The sequence below is a fragment of the Gorilla gorilla genome, chromosome 9, assembly GCF_029281585.2.
Source record: "Gorilla gorilla gorilla isolate KB3781 chromosome 9, NHGRI_mGorGor1-v2.1_pri, whole genome shotgun sequence".
Classification (NCBI taxonomy): Eukaryota; Metazoa; Chordata; class Mammalia; order Primates; family Hominidae; genus Gorilla; species Gorilla gorilla.
In genome coordinates this window covers 82,632,960-82,654,381 of record NC_073233.2, presented here as the reverse complement: position 1 = coordinate 82,654,381, position 21,422 = coordinate 82,632,960, and the positions used below count along the sequence as shown (strand labels likewise).

Sequence of the window (21,422 nt, the reverse complement as noted above, 5' to 3'; positions counted from 1 at the left end):
CTACTATATGCCAGATACTGCAGCACCATGGAAATCCAGGCCAATCCTACCCCAGGTCTCGGCAAATCGTAATCCTCCCCAAACCCTACCCCAGGTCTCGGCATTTCAGGACAAATCTCCTAGTCACCAAAAGCTCAGTTTAAGTTCTTAGAAAGTACAAAATACAAGTACTTTTTCACTAGCAAATGTGATAAAATATTTGTATGACTGGATTCCTAAACCAATATATATCTATTTTGACAGTACATCTCCATTACGGATTAAATATTTCTATTGTCACTAACATTTATTGATGACATACTATGGACTATTAGTACCTAGCCAATAGCTTTGGAACTTTTAATACAATCCACAGTAAGAAATACATTTTACATCACTCTCCAGTTCATGATCAAACACATGTAAAACTGAAACAAATGGTTCATTATGCTAATATCTATTCTATTCCTTTAAAAAAATGCTAATCTTATCCCATTAATCTGATTTTACTGTTTAAATATCACTATGAAACAATATTGATTATCCTATTTAAACCTTACAACAATCCTTTGAGGCTGTAACCATTATTATCTCCACTTACAAATATGGAAGCTGAGGCTCAGAAAAGCTAAACGCTCTACTCAAGGTCAAAAATAGCTAAGTAACTGAGGGAGCAGAATTTAAACCAGGCAGTTGGCTATGCAACTCACAGGGTAAAAAAGAGCTTTACAGTATAGGGCCCAGCACAGCTCAATACATAAAAGTAAAAAACAAAACAAAACAAAACAAAAAAAAACCCCAGCATCCCTAGTAGTAAATTAACATTTACTGAAGGATTAAGTGCCAAGTACTGTGCTAGGGGTTTCCACACATATTCTTATTTAAGCCTTATAATAACCCTGTGTGGTTGTAGTATTTACTTTTTACAGACCAGAAAACTGAAACCTCTCAAGGACGTTAATTAAGCAGCTTTGTCACGGTCAGTGAGACAAAGGTGGCAGAACTGAGATTCAAATCCAGATTTTCTGATTTCAAATTCACTCCCCTTCCCTGAAATACATGACCTGCATAAATAAAAGTGATTTTTTAAAAAAGACCCATTTTTCCCTTAGATCAGGCAAAGGAATCATTCATAGAACTAATTCAAATTACATCAAGAAAGTTAAAACTTTCTATATTTTCCAGACTAGTTTATACATCGAAGCATTTTCCACAATGCTGAATACAGAATGAGTATCCCTTATCTGAAATGTTGGGGACCATCAGTGTTTCGGACTTTCTTTGGATTTTTTAGTATTTGTATATACATAACGAATTATCTTAAGGATGGAAACCAAGTCTAAATACGAAATTGATTTATGTTTTTTTGTTTTAAATTATTTTGTAGAGAGAAGGTCTTGATGTTGTCCAAGCTGGTCTCGAACCCCTGGCCTCAAGCAATCCTCCTACCTCGGCCTCCCAAAGTATTGGGATCATAGGCATGAGCCACCATGCCCAGCCCATTTATGTACCATATATACCTTATATACACAGCCTGGAGGTAATTTTGTATATTTTATTTTTTTTAGAGACAAAGTCTTGCCCTGTCACCCAGGTTAGAGTTTAGTGATGCAATCATAGCTCTCTGCAGCCCCAAACTCCTGGGCTCAAGCAATCCCCCCACCTCAGCCTCCTGAGTAGCTGGGACTATAGGTGTGCACCAACATACCTGACTAATTTTTTTACTTTTGTAGAGACAAGGGTCTCCTTATATTGCCCAGGCTGGTATTGAACTCCTGGCCTCAAGTGATCATCCCACCTCAGCCTCCAGAGTAGCTGGGATTACAGGCACAAGCCATAACAGCGACCAGTTAATAATTAAAATAGTTTTGTGCATAAAACAAAGTCTGTGTTAAGTACTTATATGTAGAATTTTCCACTTGTCATGTCATGTCAGCACTTACAGTTTCAGATTTTTGGCACATTTTCGATTTCAGATTTTCAATTAGGGATGTTCAATCAGTAGTAGACAGAGCCAAAGACTCAAAAGCAAGCCAAGTCCAAGACTATATAAAACTAGCCCAAATCTACTTTAAGTGATGGCAAAAAAAATTACTACAACTAGTATTTCCCCAACCAGTAACCTTAATGTTAGTATGACTAAGTATCAAAAATGCACATGGAGGCCAGGCACGGTGGTTCACGCCTGTAATCCCAGCACTTTGAGAGGTTGAGGCGGGGGGAATCACCTGAGGTCAAGAGTTCGGGACCAGCCTGGCCAACACGGTGAAACCCTGTCTCTACTAAAAATAAAAAAAATTAGCCAGACATGGGGGCACTGGCCTGTAATCCCAGCTACTCGGGAGGCTGAGGCAGGAGAATCCCTTGAACCCAGGAGGCAGAGGTTGTAGTGAGCTGAGATCATGCCACTGCACTCCAGCCTAAGCAACAGAGCAAGACTCCATCTCAAATAAAACAAAAACAAAACAAAACGAAAAATGCATGTGGTAACGTGCAAAAACAGGAAGAAACAATGGGTAAGAGAAACCTGCAACTGTAAGGTTAAAACATACTGATTTAATTCATTTATTATAGAATTCTGTTCTTCCTAGTCATTTATCTAATGAAAACACACTAGCCAAGAGGCTAAACGTATGCCAAGTACTGTGTAACACAGGAAATAAACATACTCATGTACATCATTCATGGAGGAACTGCGAGCCATTATTTTGAAAAAAATAAAGAGCTACTGGTAGATATGTTTAGATGTCAGTAACCACGTATCCCCACAATTTAACAGTTTGGGGGATATCTTTCATATCTACAGCTAAAATGAACAAATGGCCTCAGTAATACTAAGCCTGGTCTCTACCTTCTCCTATGAATTATAATTCTTATATCCATAACCTGCTTTCTACCAAGATGAGATAAATATTTCCAGCCCCTTGAAAAGCTAGTGGCAATTTATAAGCAAACTGGCAGCTTACTGTTCCTGCAGTATACATCAAAAAAGAAATATGATGGCTATCGCTTAGACTCTCAAGTTCTGCCCAAGGCCCAGGAATGGGCTCTCCAAGAGCACCCTGAACTCAAATTCTGAGTAAAATCTGTTCTGCTCTTGGTTCTTACAATTGTACTTTCCCTTTTTCATGCACTCTATTTCCTTCCTTTCATTATCAAACTGTGAAACAGTAGTCTAAAGCCAGGTATGGTGGCTCACACCTGTAATCCCAGCACTCTGAGAGACTGAGGCAGGAGGATTGCTTGAACCCAGGAGTTCATGACCAACCTGGGCAACATGGTGAGACCCTGTATAGTACTAAAAATACAAAAAATTAGTTGGGCATGGTGGCACATGCCTGTAGTCCCAGTTACTTTGGAGGTGGGAGGATCGCTTCAGCCTGAAAAGTAGAGGCTGTAGTGTGCCATGATTTCATCACTGAACTCCAGCCTGGATGTCAGAGGGAGACCTTGTTGGGGGGTACAAGGAGAGTAGAGTCTACATTGGCTGATTGTTTCTTCATTTCTCACTCAAGCTATTGAAATGACTCCTATCTTCCGTACTTTTACTTATATAAATGGCATCAAAGGATACATATTCTTTTGCAACTTTTCCTTTTGCAAGTATTTTTTCCAGATTTATCCATGTTGATATATACCCAGTTCATTCATTCTAACAGCTGTAGAAACTAATTTATCCCTTCTCCTATCAAAGACAACTGTTACTACATTTTCTAGTACTACAGTGCTGTAATGTGAGCATCATTGTGTGCGTGCATATGTACACAAGAGTTTCACTATGGCACACACCTATTAATGGAATCTCTGTATAGCAAGGAATCTCTCTCTTCAACCTTACTAGATATGGCCAAACTGCTCTCCAACGTGGTTGTATGGCAACTTATACTCCTCCAGCAGTATATAGGTGCTCATTAATTATAATTAATCAATAACAAATTATAGCAGTCTGATGGCATATCACTGGTTTAATTTGCATTTCCCTGATTGCTAATGCTGTTGCGTATCATTCCAGATGTTTACTGGACTTTCAGTTTCCTTCTTCTATGAAATGCCTATTCAAATCTTCTCACCATTTTTCTAATAAGCTGTCATCATAATGATTTGTAGTTCATATATGTCGGATATCAATCTTTTGTCAGTTATTTCACTGCAACTATCTTCTCCCAGCCTCTGGTTGGTCTTCTTACTTAATCTCTTTTTCTGTTTCTGGTGTGTTTGTTTTGTTTTGTTTCTTTTGAGGCAGGGTCTCGCTTCTGTCACCCAGGCTAGAGCACTCACTGCAGCCCGAAACTCCTGGACTCAAAGTATTCTTCCACCTCAGCCTCCTGAATAGCTGGGTCTACAGGCACACCCCACCATGCCTGCCTAAATTTTTATATTTTTTTGTAGAAACAAGGTCTCCCTATGTTGCCCAGGCTGGTGTTGAACTCCTGGCCTCAAGCAATCCTCTCACCTCAACCTCCCAAAGTCCTGGGATTATAGGCATGAGCCACCACGCCTGGCCCAATTTTTAACTTTAATGTGGTCAAATTATCAATCTTTTCATTTTTTGTTTGTTTGAAAGCCCTTCTCTACTCCATTTTCATAGAGATAGTCCTAGGATTTTCTAATTTTCTAATTTACAGTTTGACCTTTAATCCATTTACAACCTTTTTTTTTTTTTTTTTAAGACAGAGTCTAGCTCTGTCACCCAGACTGCAGTGCAGTGGCGTGATCTCCTGTCTCAGCGAGATTAAAGCGAATCTCCTGTCTCAGCCTCCTGAGTAGCTGGGACTACAGGCATGCGCCATCACGCCTGGCTAATTTTTGTATTTTTAGTAGAGACGGGGTTTCCCCATGTTGGCCAGGCTGGTCGCAAACTCCTGACCTTGAGTGATCCGCCCACCTCAGCCTCCTGAAGTGCTGGGATTACAGGCGTGAGCCACCATGCCTGGCTCTACAAATAGTTTTTTGTATATGGTGCTAAAGATCTATTTTTTTCTTGTTTTCTCTAAGGTTAGCTAACCACCCATGAAAAGTAAAAATGACACCTTTACCCTAGTGATTTGTAATGGCCACTCATTATCCACCAAATTTAAATACATGAGGGCATGTTTCTATGCTCTTTAATTTTAACATTAATTATTCAACCACCCTGATACCAATACCTCACTGTCTTAATTAACATGGCTTTAAACAGCTTGATATTTGAGAAAGCAAATCCACCCATCGTGTTCTTCAAAATGGTCTTGACTATTCTTGGCCACTAATCATCCTTATTGATAAATTCCACTTTAAAAGCAAAGACAGTGGCTGGGCACAGTGACTCACACCTGTAATCTCAACACCTTGGACAGGCCAAGGCAGGGGGATATCCTGAAGCCAGGAGTTCAAGACCTGCCCTGGCAACATAGTGAAACCCCATCTCTATTTTTAAAAAATAAAAAAGAATTGGGAGGCTGAAGTGGGCAGATCACGAGGTCAGGAGATTGAGACCATCCTGGCTAACACGGTGAAACCCCGTCTCTACTAAAAAAAAAAAAATACAAAAAATTAGCCAAGTGTGGTGGCGGGCACCTGTAGTCCAAGCTATTCGGGAGGCTGAGGCAGGAGAATGGCGTGAACCCAGGAGGCGGAGGTTGCAGTGAGCCAAGATCGCGCCACTGCACTCCAGCCTGGGCGACAGAGCAAGACTCCATCTCAAAAAATAAATAAAAATAAAAATAAAAAAGAATTATCCAGACGTGGTGGCCCGTGCCTGTAGTCCCAGCTACTCGGGAGGCTTGAACCTGGCAGGTGGAGGTTGCAGTGAGCCAAAATCACGCCACTGAACTCCAGTCTGGGTGACAGAGTGAGACTCTGTCTCAAAAAAAAAATAAAAATAAAAAAAGAAACTTTCTCCTATTCCACATGTTCTAGTTTTTTTTAAATAATAAATGATAAATTTTGTCAAATGCTTTTTTAAGCCATCTATTGCAATGACCATATAGTTTTATTCTCCTTTAGTTTATTAATATGGGGAATTACATTAGATTCTTAATGTTAAGCCAAACTCCTATTCTTTGAATAACTGCTACTTGGTTGTGATTTTTTAAAAATATACTACTCAATTCAGTCTGTGTTTCACCTGAGATTTTAAAAATCTGTGTTCATGCCAGGTGTGGTGATTCACGCCTGTAATCCCAGCACTTTGGGAAGCAGAGGCAGGAGAATTGCTTGAGGTCAGAAGTTAAGACCAGCCTGGGCAATACAGTGAGACCCCCATCTCCACAAAAAATAGAAAAAAAGAAATAAAAAGATAAAAAATAAAAATCTGTGTTCATGAGAGTGGCCTGTACTTTTCCTTTCTCATACAGTTCTTGTGTGATTTTGTTAACTTGTGTGATTTTGTTATCAAGTTGTAAAAGCCCCCAAAACAAGTCTGGAAACATTTTATTTATTCCCTGGAACCATCCATCCTTCAATATTTGGGTAACCCATAAAACCATCTGCGCCTGGTACTTCTTCAATGGACAGAATTTCTTCTTGCTTTTTTTACGGAAAAGTTTCAAATATATTATTAGAGAAACCAGTATAATGAACTACCACAGATCATCCAGCTTCAGCAATCAATCATTAGCAATCTTATTTTCTATCCTCCCCTAATCAATACCTGCTCCCTATCTCCTGCAACAAATTTGAAGTTATTTTGAAGCAAATCTCAGACATCATCTTAGCTATAAATATTTTTAACAACTAAGAGAAGGATTATTTTAAAATATATAACCAGAAAACTATTGTCACACTAAAAATATAAGTCTTTAATACCAACAAATATCCAGCCGGCATTCAAATTCTCATCAAATGTTTTCATACAGTTTTTTCAAATCAGGATCCAAGTAAGTTCATACACTTAAACTGACTGTATCTTTTAATCCATGAATCACCCCTCCGTTGCTTTTTTCCTAATTTATTTGTGGAAGAAAGTAGGCCATTTGTCCCACAGTTTTCCCATATTCTGCATTTTGCTCATTGTGTCCACGCGGTGGTATTGCTTTGTGGGGAGATTTTACTCTTTGCTAATTAGTTACATTTCTAGTCATACTTTCTATTTATTCTTGAGTCAGCTGCCATGTTATACTTTTCCACAAAACTATTTTATCCAATTTTTCAAATTCATGGGCAGAAAGTTTTCCATATTCTATATTTATAGGTTTTTTTAAATCTTCATTATATCTGTAGTTGTATTTTTTCATTCCTAATATTTATGCCTTTTCTTTGATCAATCTTGCCAGAGGTTAGGGTTATAGATCTTAATCTTTTCAATGAATTAGATTTTGGCCTTGCTAATTCTTTTGTTTCCTATTCCATTAATTTCTGCTCTTTATTCTTTCCTATCTTCTACTTCCTTTGGGTTTAATCTGCTATTACTTTTTTTAACTTCTTCAGTTGACCACTTGGTTTTGGGTTTTTTTTGTTTTTGTTTTTGTTTTGAGATGTTGCCCAGGCTGCGGTTGTTGCCCAGGCTGGAGTGCAATGGCGCGATCTCAGCTCACTGTAACCTCCACATCCTGGGTTCAAGTGATTCTCCTGCCTCAGCCCCCAAGTAGCTGGGATTACAGGCACCCGCCACCACACTTGGCTAATTTTTTGTATTTTTAGTAGAGATGGGGTTTCACTATGTTGGCCAGGCTGGTCTCAAACTCCTGACCTCAGGTGATCCACCCGCCTTGGCCTCCCAAAGTGCTAGGATTGCAGGCGTGAGCCACCGCACCCGGCTGGTTTTGTTCTTTACCCACATGTTAATTTAAATTTTGTTTTTTTCAATTTCCAAACATGGATTGGAGGGGGAATTGGTTATATTTTCACTATTAATTTCTAATTTTATTATACTACGGTCAGATAAGATAGCTTATATATCTTTCATATTTGTCGAAACTTCCTTTGTGCCTAAATGAATCTAGGAAAATTACGTAACTGTTGCATATTTGTTTAAAAAGGATGCATGTTCTCTAATTTAAGTGTATGGTTCTACATATGTGTAGAGATCAAATTATATATTGTATTTCTTTTCAGGATTAACCCCATTCATTGAGACAGGATCTCGCTCTGTCACCTAGGTTGGAGTACAGTGGCACGAACACAGCTTACTGCAGTCTTGACTTCCTGGGCTCAAGCAGTCCTCCTGCCTCAGCCTCCTGTATTGCTGGGACCACAGGCGCACACCACCACATCTGGCTAACTTGATTTTTAGTAGAGACAGGGTCTCATTTTTTTGCCCAGGCTGGTCTCGAACTCCTGGACTCAAATGATCCTCCCACCTCGGCCTCCCAAAGTGCTAAGATTAGGCATGAACCACCGTGTCCAGTCTACCTGTAAATGTTTAATGTGCATCTGACTTAAAGCCTAAAGTTGATCAATATCTCTATCTTCCTATTGAACTACGTTACGTATAGACAGAACTTTAGAAATCTGTAATGAGAATCACTTTTCTCCCCACTTATTTTATCTTTGCCCAGTATTTTAGTTTTACCTTGGTTTTAGCCCCTACAAATCAGTGATAATTATTTTGTTTTATACAGTCAACATTGGCTTAGTCTACCTACTGACTTCTTTCTTCATCACAACTTCTTATATCCTACTTTCTCCCCTAAGTTACATTTCTTTCTTCCTGCACTATATGCTTTAGGTTTATAATAAGTTCTTTCAGAAACACTGTGGTAAATTCTCTTTTTCCTGTCTGAAAATATTTTTATTTTTGCCCTTACTTTTTTCTTCTTTAGAGATGGAGTTTTGCTCATGGTTGCCCAGGCTGGAGTGCAATGGTAGGATTTTGGCTCACCGCCTCCTGGGTTCAGCGATTCTCCTGCCTCAGACTCCCAATGATTACAGGCATGCGCCACCACACCCGGCTAATTTTTTGTATTTAGTAGAGACAGGGTTTCAACATGTTAGTCAGGTTGGTCTTGAACTCCTGACCTTGAGCGATCCGCCCACCTTGGCCTCCCAAAGTGCTGGGACTATAGGCATGCGCTACCGCACCCAGCGCCCTTACTCTTGAATAACTCACCTGAGTATGAAATTCAGATCTCTCTCAAGGCTGAAGAAATTATTCAGTTTTCTTCTGGTCTCTCTTGTAGGTTAAAAGATATATGCTCTCAGTCTGATTATTGCTCCTCTGTCTTTCCTTTTTGGTTATACTTAATAGTCTTTGGTGTTCTGAAGTTCCACTGCAATGTGTTTAGTTGTGGGGTTTTGTTGCTGCTTTTCTGTTGTTAATTCTTGCTAGGTACCAGGTACAGTGGCTCACGCCTGTAATGCCAACACTTTGGGAGGCCAAGGTGGGAGGATCACTTGAGCCTGGGAGGTCAAGGCTGCAGCAAGCTATGAACACACCATTGTACTCAAGCCTGAGCTACAGAGCAAGACCTCGTCTCAAAACAAAAACAAAAAACCTCTTGCTAGGGCCTCATGAGCCTCGAACCTAAGGATTCAGGACTTTTTACTAATTCTAAAAAATTCTCAAGTCATCTTCTCTTCAAATTCCACATCTCCTCCACATTTCTTTTTCTCCTGGAAGTACTATTACATGTTGGATCTTCTTGATTTGTCCTTTTCCTTTTTCTTCGCCTTCTTTCATATTTTCCTTTATTTGTATTCTTGAGAATTTCCTCATGTCTATGTCCCACCTTGCTAATCTCTCTTCATCTGTGTAAACTATTGTTTAACTTATTTACTGAGATTTTTAACCTCAATGACATTTTTCATTATGTTTCATTCTTTTTCAAATGTGTCTGTTTCATAATGCTTTATTCATTTCTTGGGATGTCAATTCTTTAAAGTCTTTAGCCACTTAAAATATGCTAATTTAAATTCTCCCTCAAATTGTCACTCTCTTATCTGAGTTCTTGGAGCTATAATCCTCCTGCTTGTTCTATCTGCTGACTCTCATTTGTGGTACAAAGCCATTTCCTCATGTGTCATTTTTAATCATAAATTCATCTTCAGTTGGGCTTATTTCTTCTCTAAGAATCCCTTGAGGTCTAAGGTATGGACGTACCTCTCAGAGTCTTTTCCTGTCTCACTAGCTTGAAGCCTGTTTGTATATTAATTTCTGAGCCATATAATATAAACCCAGTTCCCAAATGTAAGCAAAGTATAGATCTTGTGCTTCAATTTCTCAGGCAAACTTTTTTCATTTTCTCTTTGCATAGAGCTCAAGCAAATCAAGACAAGATTTCTTGTCGTCTCCTTGTGTAATAGGGAAGATTTTTTTTTCTAGCCTACCCTTTCACCTAGAGCGCAGCACATCAAAAATCTCAACTTTATGCAGAAATCTTAGTTCTGATTCCTTTTTGCATATGGTGAAACTCAACCTGCTAGGAAGAGAACACCTGAAATAACCCATCTCTACACTCCTCACTCTGCTCCAGGGCAATACAGCATAGGTTCAAGGGCTTACAGTTTTGGTCTGTAGTTCCATTTTTGTTTTTGGAAACGAGATTTTCCTATCTTTCCTGTATATTCAAGAATGCATTTAAAAGAATTGTCGTTCTTTATTATGCAGCTTTTGGGCTTACAGTTTTGGTTTGTAGTTCCATTTTTGTTTTTGGAAACTGGAGATTTTCCTATCTTTCCTGTATATTCAAAGATGCATTTAAAAGAATTGTCGTTCTTTATTATGCAGTTTTTCCGAGTATTTGTGTCAGTTTTAGCCATCTTGCTAAAAAGAGAATTTGGGCTCTCCAATTTATTTGCTACAACACTCCCATGGGAGTGATCTCTCTAAAGTTCAAAGATGAATTCCTCTTTGAAACTCCTCAGTGGATCCTCATTCCTTAGCATGGCACTCAAAGTCCACTATTATTCAGCAACTGCCAATTTCTGCAGTCCCACATGCTTCCACTCTCCCACGTGCAGTCTAAACTCTAACCACTCCTGTTTACAATCCTTAGAACGCTCCTTGTTTCATGTTCCTATGCCTTTAAATGTACTATTTCCCTCTCTCATCTTTATTCTGACCTCATCCACCTAATGAATACTGATGGTCAAATGTCTGGCATTCACTGAAGCCATTCCTGACCCATCCAAACTAGATTATCTTCTTTGTGAAAATACCTTACATTTGTTGACCTAGCTCTTTATATACCAAGCATTGTAATAATTCATTTAGTCTTTAACAACAACCTTATGATTTTAATACTATTACTATTCCCATTTTCCAAATGAAGAAACTAAGACACAGAGAGTATCCAATAACATACGGCTATAAATAGCAAAGCTAGAATTTGAACCCAGGTAGTCTGTCTCCAGGTTTTCCTCTATTAGCCTGCTCTATTAATATATACTATATTGCCTTCTACAATTATATCTTGCATAACAGCTATTATAATACTTATAATACCACATTTCAGTTGCATATTTACATCCCAATCTTCCCAACTACACTTTGGGACAGAACCATGCTTTACCTCTATTTGCAGCTCTAGTGCCTAGACCTAGCACACAGAAGACCCTCAAATGGTTACTAAATTAATGAATGACCGAAGTTAACACTGCCACAGCCAATGCTTTAGTCCAGGCCCTCTTCGTCGCTTGCCTGAACTACTAAAACAGTCCCCTAACGACTCCCTGCCTCCAGTTTCTACTCACATCTTTCCTCTTCCAACCAATATATATTGTCTTTCTAAAGCACAGTATGATTATGTTATTCCACCACTTAAAAATCTTTAAGAGCTTTATAGGATAAAGTCCAAAATTCTTTTACCCTAATACACAATGGCCTTCATGATCTAACTTCAGTCTCTTCTCTACTTCCCCACTCCAGTCCACACTCCACCTATATTTAGCTTTTTGCCAGTCCCTGAACATCCCAAGCACCTTCAAGCCTTTCTACATGCAGGCTCTTCTACCTGGAATGGACATCCCCTCCTTCCTCATCTGGTGAATTCCTACTCTTTCTTCAACATACAATTCAAATGCCTTCCTCAGGCTTCCTGCAAATTGTCAGTCAGCCCATTCCTCTACTCTGTTAGCATTGTCTGTTTACCTCACTTAACACGTTGTATTGTTATTTGAGTATGTGTTTCCCCAACCACACTGTGGAGTCTTAAAGAAAAGGTACCATGTCTTATTCATCTTTTTTTATTGCATCATCTTGCACAATGTGTGCCCCTCAAAATGCTCATTGAATTAGTGGAATGAAATTTAACAAACATATCCTACATCATATACTCAAGCCAACTCAGATACAAATTAATTCAAGGTAGGCAACTCTTTCAGGATTAACTAGAAGACAGGGAGTGAAAATATGAATAAACAAATACCTCCTAAATTCCTGCTGTTCAATTCTGAATTCATACATTGGAGCTATTCTTCAATAGTAATTACTGTTTAGTTGGTAGAGTGCATGTAATCTCATCAAGAGCTTTAAAAAACATCTTAGCACAAGGCAAATGTTTCCTGTATTGGTATAACACATAAGGACACTCTCAAATTCTCGGATATGTGTCATTAAGGATAAAGAAATGAGTCATTTTACATATTTTAAACAAATCCTTACAGACTAGGGAATTCCTGTCCTCTTGCACTACAATCACATGGTTTCATTATTCATTAGTCCTAAATGTAATTTAGGCTGCACACATAGCAAACATTGTCTGTCAACTGAGTAATAAACCAGAACTACTTGCTTTTCACAGAAAGGGGAAATTTTTTAAATGCAGAAATGTTAACCCTAAGTGAACAGGGAAGTTGAGATGGGATGAGAAGGGATAAGTGAGGCACTATTCAATTGTTTATCTATTCAATTTTCGTGTTTTGTTTATTTGTTTGTTTTTCAGAGAGAGTCTCGCTCTGTCGCCCAGACTGGAGTACAGTGGCGCAATCTCGGCTCACTGCAACCTCTGCCTCCCGGGTTGAAGCGAATCTCCTGCCTCAGCCTCCTGGGTAGCTGGGACTATAAGCGTGCACCACCACGCCTGGCTAATTTTTGTGTTTTTAGTAAAGACAGGGTTTCCCCATGTTGGCCATGCTGGTCTCGAACTCCTGGCCACAAGTGATCCGCCCACCTCTGCTTCTCAAAGTGCTGGGATTACAGATGTGAGCCACCGCGCCTGGCCTATCTATTCAATTTCTGAAAAGCACTTTTAACACCACGAAGATAAAAAAATTTAAACTGCCAATTTAAAAGATTCACCAGCCTTTGTCTAGCTTTTCTTCAGTCATTACCCATAGCCGAAGAAAAAGAATCCTAAAAAGTAAAAAGGTCTCGGTTTCAAATCTAAAAGCAGTATGATTTGGAACAACCATCCTTGATTTCAAACAGACTAAATGAATTCTTAAAATTCATTAATCATTTTTAAATGATGCTTAAGTGTGGCTGCAATGTATGGTTCAAAATCTACCTATGTAAGCCTGTATGGTAAGTATGTTTTTTAAATCAACAGATAAGGAATGTCTCTAAATTTAGAATATAAGCTCCATGAGAGAGAGAGATCTTTAATATTTCATTCACTAATGTTTCCCAAAGACCTGGCACAGAGTAGACACATATTACATAATTCCTGAATATTGCTCAAAATGGTCCAAATATTTAATATGTCAATATATACAACGAGTTGCAGATCCTCAAAGAATATGAAGTTGAACTCTGAGTTCATTTTGAAATGATCACTGATGTAGCCTTTACACACACAGTTTCACAAATCAACAAGAACTGATACTATATCCAAAAGCAAACCGTGAATGCATAGAAGAATTAAATAAAACATGTACACAGGGGTCATTAAGGTTCTGAACCTTAAAGCTTGCCAAAAAAGCAGGCAAAGAACAAAAATGTCACCAGTGTAACCAAAATTTTCAAGAAAACACAAACTCTACACTTTTTCCACAAAGCAATTCCTAAAGAGGCACTGGACTTCAACAAAATAAAAAAAAAAATTAAGAACATCACTTAAATACCAGTGCATTTACTACAAAATTTCATTTCCAGCAGGCCTGATGTTTCCTTTATCAATTGATCCAACTATGTGATGAGAATACAACTAAGCAATATATCTCTGAATATTACTAAAATTGCTATTAGGCTGATACAAAAGTAATTGCTGTTTTTGCCATTGAAAGTTATGGCAAAAACCATAATTACTTTTGTGCCAACCTAGTAATCCTATTGCTGTTTCCACTCATAAAAGCACAATGTAAATATTTATAAAACTGGTATTATTAGTTTTCCTTATTAAAGCTATTATGAACATTTCATTGTGAATTAGGCTGTTTCTGTTGACCCTTTTTCATCTACTATCAACTCATGTAAACTCTTACTCTCTTCTCTGTTCTGGGCCTCAGTTTTCTCTTCTGTAGAATGAGAGACATAGATTAAAACAATGGTTCAAGGCTGGGCGCAGTGGCTCACCACCTGTAATCCCAGCACTTTGGGAGGCCGAGGCAGGTGGATCACCTGAGATCAGGAGTTTGAGACCAGCCTGATCAACATGGAGAAACCCCCGTCTCTACTAAAAATACAAAATTAGCCGGGCGTGGTGGCGCACACCTGTAATCCCAGCTACTCGGGAGATGGAGACAGTAGAATCGCTTGAACCAGTGAGGCGGAGGTTGCGGTGAACCGAGATCATGCCATTGCACTCCAGCCTGGGTAACAGAGCAAGACTCTGCCTCAAAAAATAAATTAATTAATTAATAAATAAATAAAATAAAACAATGGTTCAGATTCTGGTGAAAGCTACTGGTGACTTCGCCATAAAAATGCACACATGCATTTACATAATGATTTTATAAACAATTATTTATAATAGCAAAAGACAGGAAACAATCAAAATGTCCACCAATAGGTGGTTAATTATGCTATATCCATTCAGTAAAATTCCATACAACATACTGCTGTGGACTTTGATGATGTATTCTTAAACCAAAAAAAAAAAGCAAGTTAAAGAACAGTGTGTATAATGTACAACCTTTTGCATAAAAATGGCAAAAAATAAGCGTACTTGAATTTTCATGTAGATAGATCCATAAACTGTGGAAGAACAAACAAGAATCTTTTTTTTTTTTTTGAGACAGAGTCTTGCTCTGCCACCAGGCTGGAGTGCAGTGGCATGATGTCAGCTCACTGCAGCCTACGCCTCCCAGGTTCAAGCGAGTCTCCTGCCTCAGCCTCCCCAGTAGCTGGAACTACAGGCGTGCGCCACCGCACCTGGCTAATTTTTGTATTTTTAGTAGAGACAAGATTTCACCATGTTAGTCAGGCTGGTCTTGAACTCCTGACCTCAAGCGATCCGCTCGCCTTGGCCTCCCAAAGTGCCAGATTTACAGGCATGAGCCACCATGCCCAGCCCAAGAATCTTTGACGGGAGTGAGAAATAAGGGGGTAAGAGAGAATCATTTCTTTTTTTTCCCTTTTTTTTTTTTTTTTTAACGACAGTCTCCCTCTGTCAACAGGCTAGAGGGCAGCGGTGCAATCTTGGCTCACTGCAACCTCTGCCTCCTGGGTTCAAGAGATTCTCCTGCCTCAGTCTCCCAAGTAGCTGGGACTACAGGCACACACCACCATGCCCAGCTAATTTTTGTATTTTTAGTAGAGACGGGGTTTCACCATGTTGGCCAGACTGGTCTCCATCTCTTGACCTTGTGATCCGCCCACCTCGGCCTCCCAAAGTGCTGGGATTACAGGGGTGAGCCACCGCGCCTGGCCAAAGGGAATCTTTTCATTGTATACTTTGTTACATTTTTGTTTGAATCCTGTGAATGCACTGCCTATTAAAAATTTTAATTTAAAAATACTGTATATAACTTCAAGAGGATCAGACAACCCACTGAAGCTAAGAGATACTTCCTAAGCCTTTTGGCAATATTTTTGTATTCTAAAATTTTTCAACTGAATAAGCACATAACTGTATATACAAAACAATCCAACAACAAGAACATTTAAGAAAACCATTTTTCATTTTGGTCCTCATATAAACATATAAGGTAATTAATGAATACTAAGTGACTCAATAGATTCTAATTTGAAATCTCATTTTAGATAATTTCCCTTAATCACTGATAAATTTTATGACAAAAACATCTTCAAGGGAAAAAGTTTGCACAAATCATCAAGCCAAACTTCCTCTCATGGTTCAAAAATTCAGAACTGGTATTTCACAACAGTCTCCAAGCTTAGAAATCAAAATGAAAATTTCTATCCTATGTGGCCATATAATCAGTAGTACTAATAGGGAGACCAGAGAAATACTGTCTTATATCGTGACCATAATCTCAGACTATAAAGCAAATTAAGTAGCATATGAAACCATCACACCACATCCACAAAATTAAAGACGTTTCATCCCTGATTTGAGCAGGAATAGGACAGAATCGGGTTTTCATCCTTAGGCAAGTTACTTAACCTCTCTGGACCTCAGTTTTATCTATAAAATGGAAATAAAAGTACTTATCTCATAGGGATGTTGTGAAGCTTAAAATAACGAGGGCTGAGCACAGTGGCTCACGCCTGTAATCCCAACACTTCGGGAGGCAGAGGTGGGCGGATCACTTGACACCAGGGGTTCGAAACCAGTCTGGCCAACATGGCGAAACCCCGTCTCTACTAAAATTACAAAAATTAGCAGGGCGTGGTGGCGCGTGCCTGTGGTCCCAGCTACTGGGCGGAGGCAGGAGAATCGCTTGAACCTGGGAGGCAGAGGTTGCAGACAGCTGAGAGATTGGCCACTGCACTCCAGCCTGGGAGACAGAGTGAGACTCAGTCTCAAAAAAAAAAAAAAAAAACACCTTGGGAGGCCAAGGCAGGCAGATCACAAGGTCAGGAGTTCGAGACCAGCCTGGCCAACACAGTGAAACCTCATCTGTACTAAAAATACAAAAAAGCCGGGCGTGGTGGTGGGCGCCTGTAATCCCAGCTACTCGGGAGGCTGCGGCAGGAGAATCGCTTGAACCTGAGGGGGTGGTGCACAGAGGCTGCAGTGAGTGGAGATCGCACCATTACACTCCAGCCCGGGCGACAGTGCGAGACTCCATCTCAAAAAAAAAAAAAAAAAGGTGAGGGGAGTGACAAGGAACATAGAAAGTAAGATGCAGGTCCCCCTCAACCCCAGGAATAAAATAGCCCAATATCCTAGGACAGTGACAGGTGTCTCTGGCGGCTTGAATCAAAACAGAGTGCATTCTAGAACCTGTGGTTTCTAGAAGCTGCACTTGTATACACAAGCAATACCTCTCTTTCCTTACCCAAAAAAAACACATGGCAGAATTCCCAAAACAGAAGGTACAAATATCTGGCCTTTCGTGATTTATGTTTCTTGAAAATCTCATTCTAGGTAAGCATTTTTTATCAAACAGAGCTGCAGATGTTATGTTGACTGGGTGTGTCCCCAAAAGAATCCTAAGTTATAACAGTCTTATTTTATACAGGGCACTTTCCATTTCAAAGCTCAGAACCGAGGAACAGCAGGCTGCTGGTGTTAGGGGAAAGAAGTTCAAGGCAAAAGTCCTACAACAGACTTTTAATTGCCAGCAAGCCAGTAGGAAACCCATACTGCCAAGGAGATAGAAGCAGCCCCTGCCACCCAATCTTTGTTTCCAAAACTTTTAAACCCAAGCCAGCTTTTTTGTCAGGCACTACTGGACTTAGTAGTACTAGTATTACAAATATAAACGACAGTCACTTATTGCTTCCTCACTATGTGCCAAGTTCTGTGCTAAGCATACATTTTCCAAAATGTATGAAAACAACTGCACAAGTGTGCTCCCAACCCCCTCTGCTCTCGAGTCTGAAAAGCTCCCTTCACATCCTCAAATTCAACCTGTTCCCTAAACTCCGGATTCTCCACACCCTTCACTGACCCTTTCAAGGCCAGGAGCCACATCTCTCCAAGCAATATGACCCCCAAACTCTTCATGCAACATTAAACCAAGCACTTCTCTGATCCAAGGCCCCTCCCACTCCCACACACCAATTCCAACCTGCCCCTAACTTGTTCCAACAATTCTGTTTCCCTCCAAACTTCGGACTTACGTAAGGCACAGGATGCCCTCACCGCCCCTCCGCATGCAACGTGCCTGTCCTTCACTCTGAAGTTCAAAATTCACAAACACACTGCACCTGGGTAGAGCCCGGGTTCTAATCCCACGAAAACTCTCCACACCCGCCCGAGTAGGGCCCAGGACTCTCCACCCCCTCACCAGGCCAGGCCGGGGCGCGCTCGGCCTCGCTCCAGACCCTAAGGGGAAGTAGGGAAGCTCCACCTGGCTCCGCAGGCGCGGCACGCGGCTCCTGCTCTGGCCTGGGCCCCGCGGCAGCCGCGCCCCCATCCCGGCGCGGGCGGCAGCGCTCGGGTTGGCTGCGGCGGGCGCACTCGCCCAGCACCTCTGAGTCGGCCTGGCCGTCGTCGCGGGCCCGACGGCGGGCCCAGCCTGGGCCGCGGGCGCGGCAGCGAGGGCAACCCGGGCCCGCCGCGTCGGCGGCGCGTTGGGCACAGCCTCGGCAAAGCGAGTGGCCGCACGGCAGGGCCGCTGCTTCTCCGGGGGGCTCCAGGCACCCGGCGCAGCCCGATTCCTCCGGCAGCGGCGGCTGCAGCAACGGCGGCGACAACACCAACAGCGAAGGTCCAGAAGCCGGGCCTGGGGCCCCAGTCTTAGCTGCCGCCGTCTCGTCACAGCGGCCCCGCCGGCCCCGCCGACTCAGAGCGGCTGCTGCCGCCGCGGAAGAGGCCCGGGTACTCGGACCTGCAGCCGCCATCTTGTTTCCCGTTTGAAGGGAGAGTCGGTTGCGAGGGAGAAGAGTGGAGGGCGGGGCAGTACGCGCGGTGGGCAGTGCTATCTACATATTCATGAGGGGCGAGGCTTCTGTGAGCCCAAAGACGGTTCTCCTCAGACCTGATTGGCCAGAGGGGATACTTCATTAATATTTATTAGTTATTCTTTATATGTGCGGTCATCAGCCGCACTCTCGAAAAGTCCTTGCAGTTTCCTCTTACTGAACTGGAAGAGGTGGGAACTGAGGGGCTTTACTGGCAATTCTGAACGATGTTAAACTTTGATACACGTACTTTTCCTGTAATGCCTTGATAACTGAGGAGAAAGTGAGTGGGGAATATGTGAGTTACTCAGAAACCTGCCTTAGTGTTCATTTGATATGAGGGCCTGAGCTCTCTCCTAAGGATGGGGGTAGCTTTGTGACTGAAACCAGGCCCACCGTGGTAACTAACTGCCAAAAGGAGCAGCCTGTTATCAATCCTACCTCCTCATCCTCTCTCCCCATGTCCCTTCCTGAAACTGCCCCCCTTGGCTGGTAAAACCACACTTTCCTGGTTTTTTTCCCAGGCCCTTGGCTCCTTCTCAGTCTCCCGTGTTTGGTGCTTCCATGTGGGTGTTCCTCTAGGCTCAGGCCTCAGTCCCTTCTCACTCTGCGTGCTGCACTGGTCCACATTTTCTTCCCTCGGGAGCTCCCAGATTGCTGTCTGCAGCCCAGGCCTCCTGAGTCCAGCCCTCCATATTCAACTGCCTGATGGAAACATCCTCTTAGATCCCTACATTCCTCATGTACAAAACTAATGTCACTGTCTCCCATCCTCCTTTCAAAAGTGCTCTTCTTATTTCCTTCATTCTATTAAAGGTCCCATCCTCCCAGGTACTCAAGCTCCAAACCTAGTCATCTTGAACTTCTTCCTTATCTCCCACAAACCATCAGTTATTTAGTCCTGTTAATTCCACTATCAAAATGACTATTTCCCCACCTCTTCATCCCATTCCCACTGCCCAATTCAGGTCTAATCATCTCTCATCTAGATTACTGCAGTAGCTGCTATAGATTGATTGTCTCCCCTCTCCCAACCTCTCTTCTAATCCATCCTCCACACTCTTCGAGTTGCTTCCTATAGGCCAGCTCTGACCGTGTCACTCCTGCTTGAGCTAGGGAGAGGTGCTTGGACTTCGATGCTAGCGCCCTTTCTAGATGCAGAGGTTCCAGGAGAAAGAATGACCCCTCTCTAATGGAAAGGTGGTTCTGCTACAGTAGTTCTCCCATTCTTTGCTTTCTTTGCCCTGGGATAGATTTGGAGCAGGGCAAAGAATGGGAAGCATTAAATAAATGGCATTTCTTAGTGGAAACCTTTATAGGATAACACGAGTTTTGTAAAGAGAGAAAAATAAAAAAGCAACATAGGCTGGGGGCGGTGGCTCACGCCTGCACTTTGGGAGGATGAAGCAGGCAGATCGCTTGAGCTCAGGAGTTAAAGACCAGCCTGGGCAACATGGTGAAACCCCATCTCTACAAAAAATACAGAAATTAGCTGGGCATGGTGGCACTCACCTGTACTCAGGAGGCTGAGGCAGGAAGATCACTGGAGTCCATGAGGTTAAGGCTGCAGTGAGCCATGATGGCACCACTGCATTCCAACCTGGATGACAGAACAAGACATTGTCTCAAAAAAAAAAAAAAATCAACATAATATAATAGAAGGCATCAGAAGCCCTGGGTTTTGATGAGATTGCCCAGAGCTAGCGGTAAACCAATCCAGTGCCGAGTGATTGATTAACTCAGAGAGCAGGGGGAAAAAAAGGTGATGGATTCCCAAGATAAGAACCAGATGGCTAAAGGACAGTCAAGAGTTGAAGAAAGGCCAATGGGTGATTAAAACAAAGACCTGTTTGCATAGAGACCCAGACAGAATCCTGCCAGACACAGAAGTATGGCCTTGGCTAGGCTATCCTTTATCCATGGGTCCTGCCCACTTCCATCCCAACTTAAGGTTCTTGAGGACATTTTTCCCGGATTCTGACAAAGGAGATCTGTGATCCAGAGATCAAGCCAACCATCATTAGAAATGGGACCATTTGTGCAGGCTGTTCACTCTCGATGGTTTGGATCTTTTAATCTGTTTACTGTTGGAGGAGCTGAGCCACAGAAACATAGCATGCTTTCTTGGATACAAATAAATATAGAAAATTTCCTTTAGCAGAGGGAAAAAGCAAGAGGTCTGAGTAGCACTGGACCAGAAGCCAGGAGATCTGGGGTTGGTCTTGGCCCCTTCTAACTCACTGTGTGATTTCAAACAGCTAACTTCCTTCTGGGCCTCAATCTCCTCATTTTTAAAACAAGAGTATTGAAGGCTTGGTGCTGTGGCTCACGCCTGTAATCCCAGCACTCTGGGAGGCCGAGGCAGGCAGATCACGAGGTCAGGAGACCAAGACCATCCTGGCTAACACGGTGAAACCCCGTCTCTACTAAAAATACAAAAAATTAGCTGGGCATGGTGGCGGGCGCCTGTAGTCCTAGCTACTCGGGAGGCTGAGGCAGGAGAATGGCGTAAACCCGGAAGGCAGAGGTTGCAGTAAGCCGAGATGGCACCACTGCTCTCCAGCCTGGGCAACAGAGCAAGACTCCATCTCAAAAAAAAAAAAGAGTATTGAAAGTCATCAGTTCTTGCTCTTTCCCTGCTGCCGCCGAGTCACGCGGAGGCAGAGGCTTG

At 41.7% G+C, this 21,422-nt stretch overlaps 1 protein-coding gene across 2 annotated transcripts in view; it reads right to left on the bottom strand.

Moving 5' to 3' along the window:
• The window catches only part of RNF169 (ring finger protein 169), an 87,615-nt gene extending 68,892 nt beyond the window's left edge, over window positions 1-18,723 (bottom strand). The window contains exon 1 of one of the 2 annotated variants that reach the window (XM_004051813.5): window positions 18,199-18,723. In XM_004051813.5, the coding sequence (XP_004051861.1) occupies window positions 18,199-18,691 (493 nt within the window). In that variant the 5' untranslated portion in view covers window positions 18,692-18,723. Of the gene's footprint in view, window positions 1-18,135 lie in introns of both variants that reach the window. The other variant, XM_055356816.2, reaches the window with a different exon arrangement.
• Between the last annotated feature and the right edge of the window lie 2,699 nt (window positions 18,724-21,422).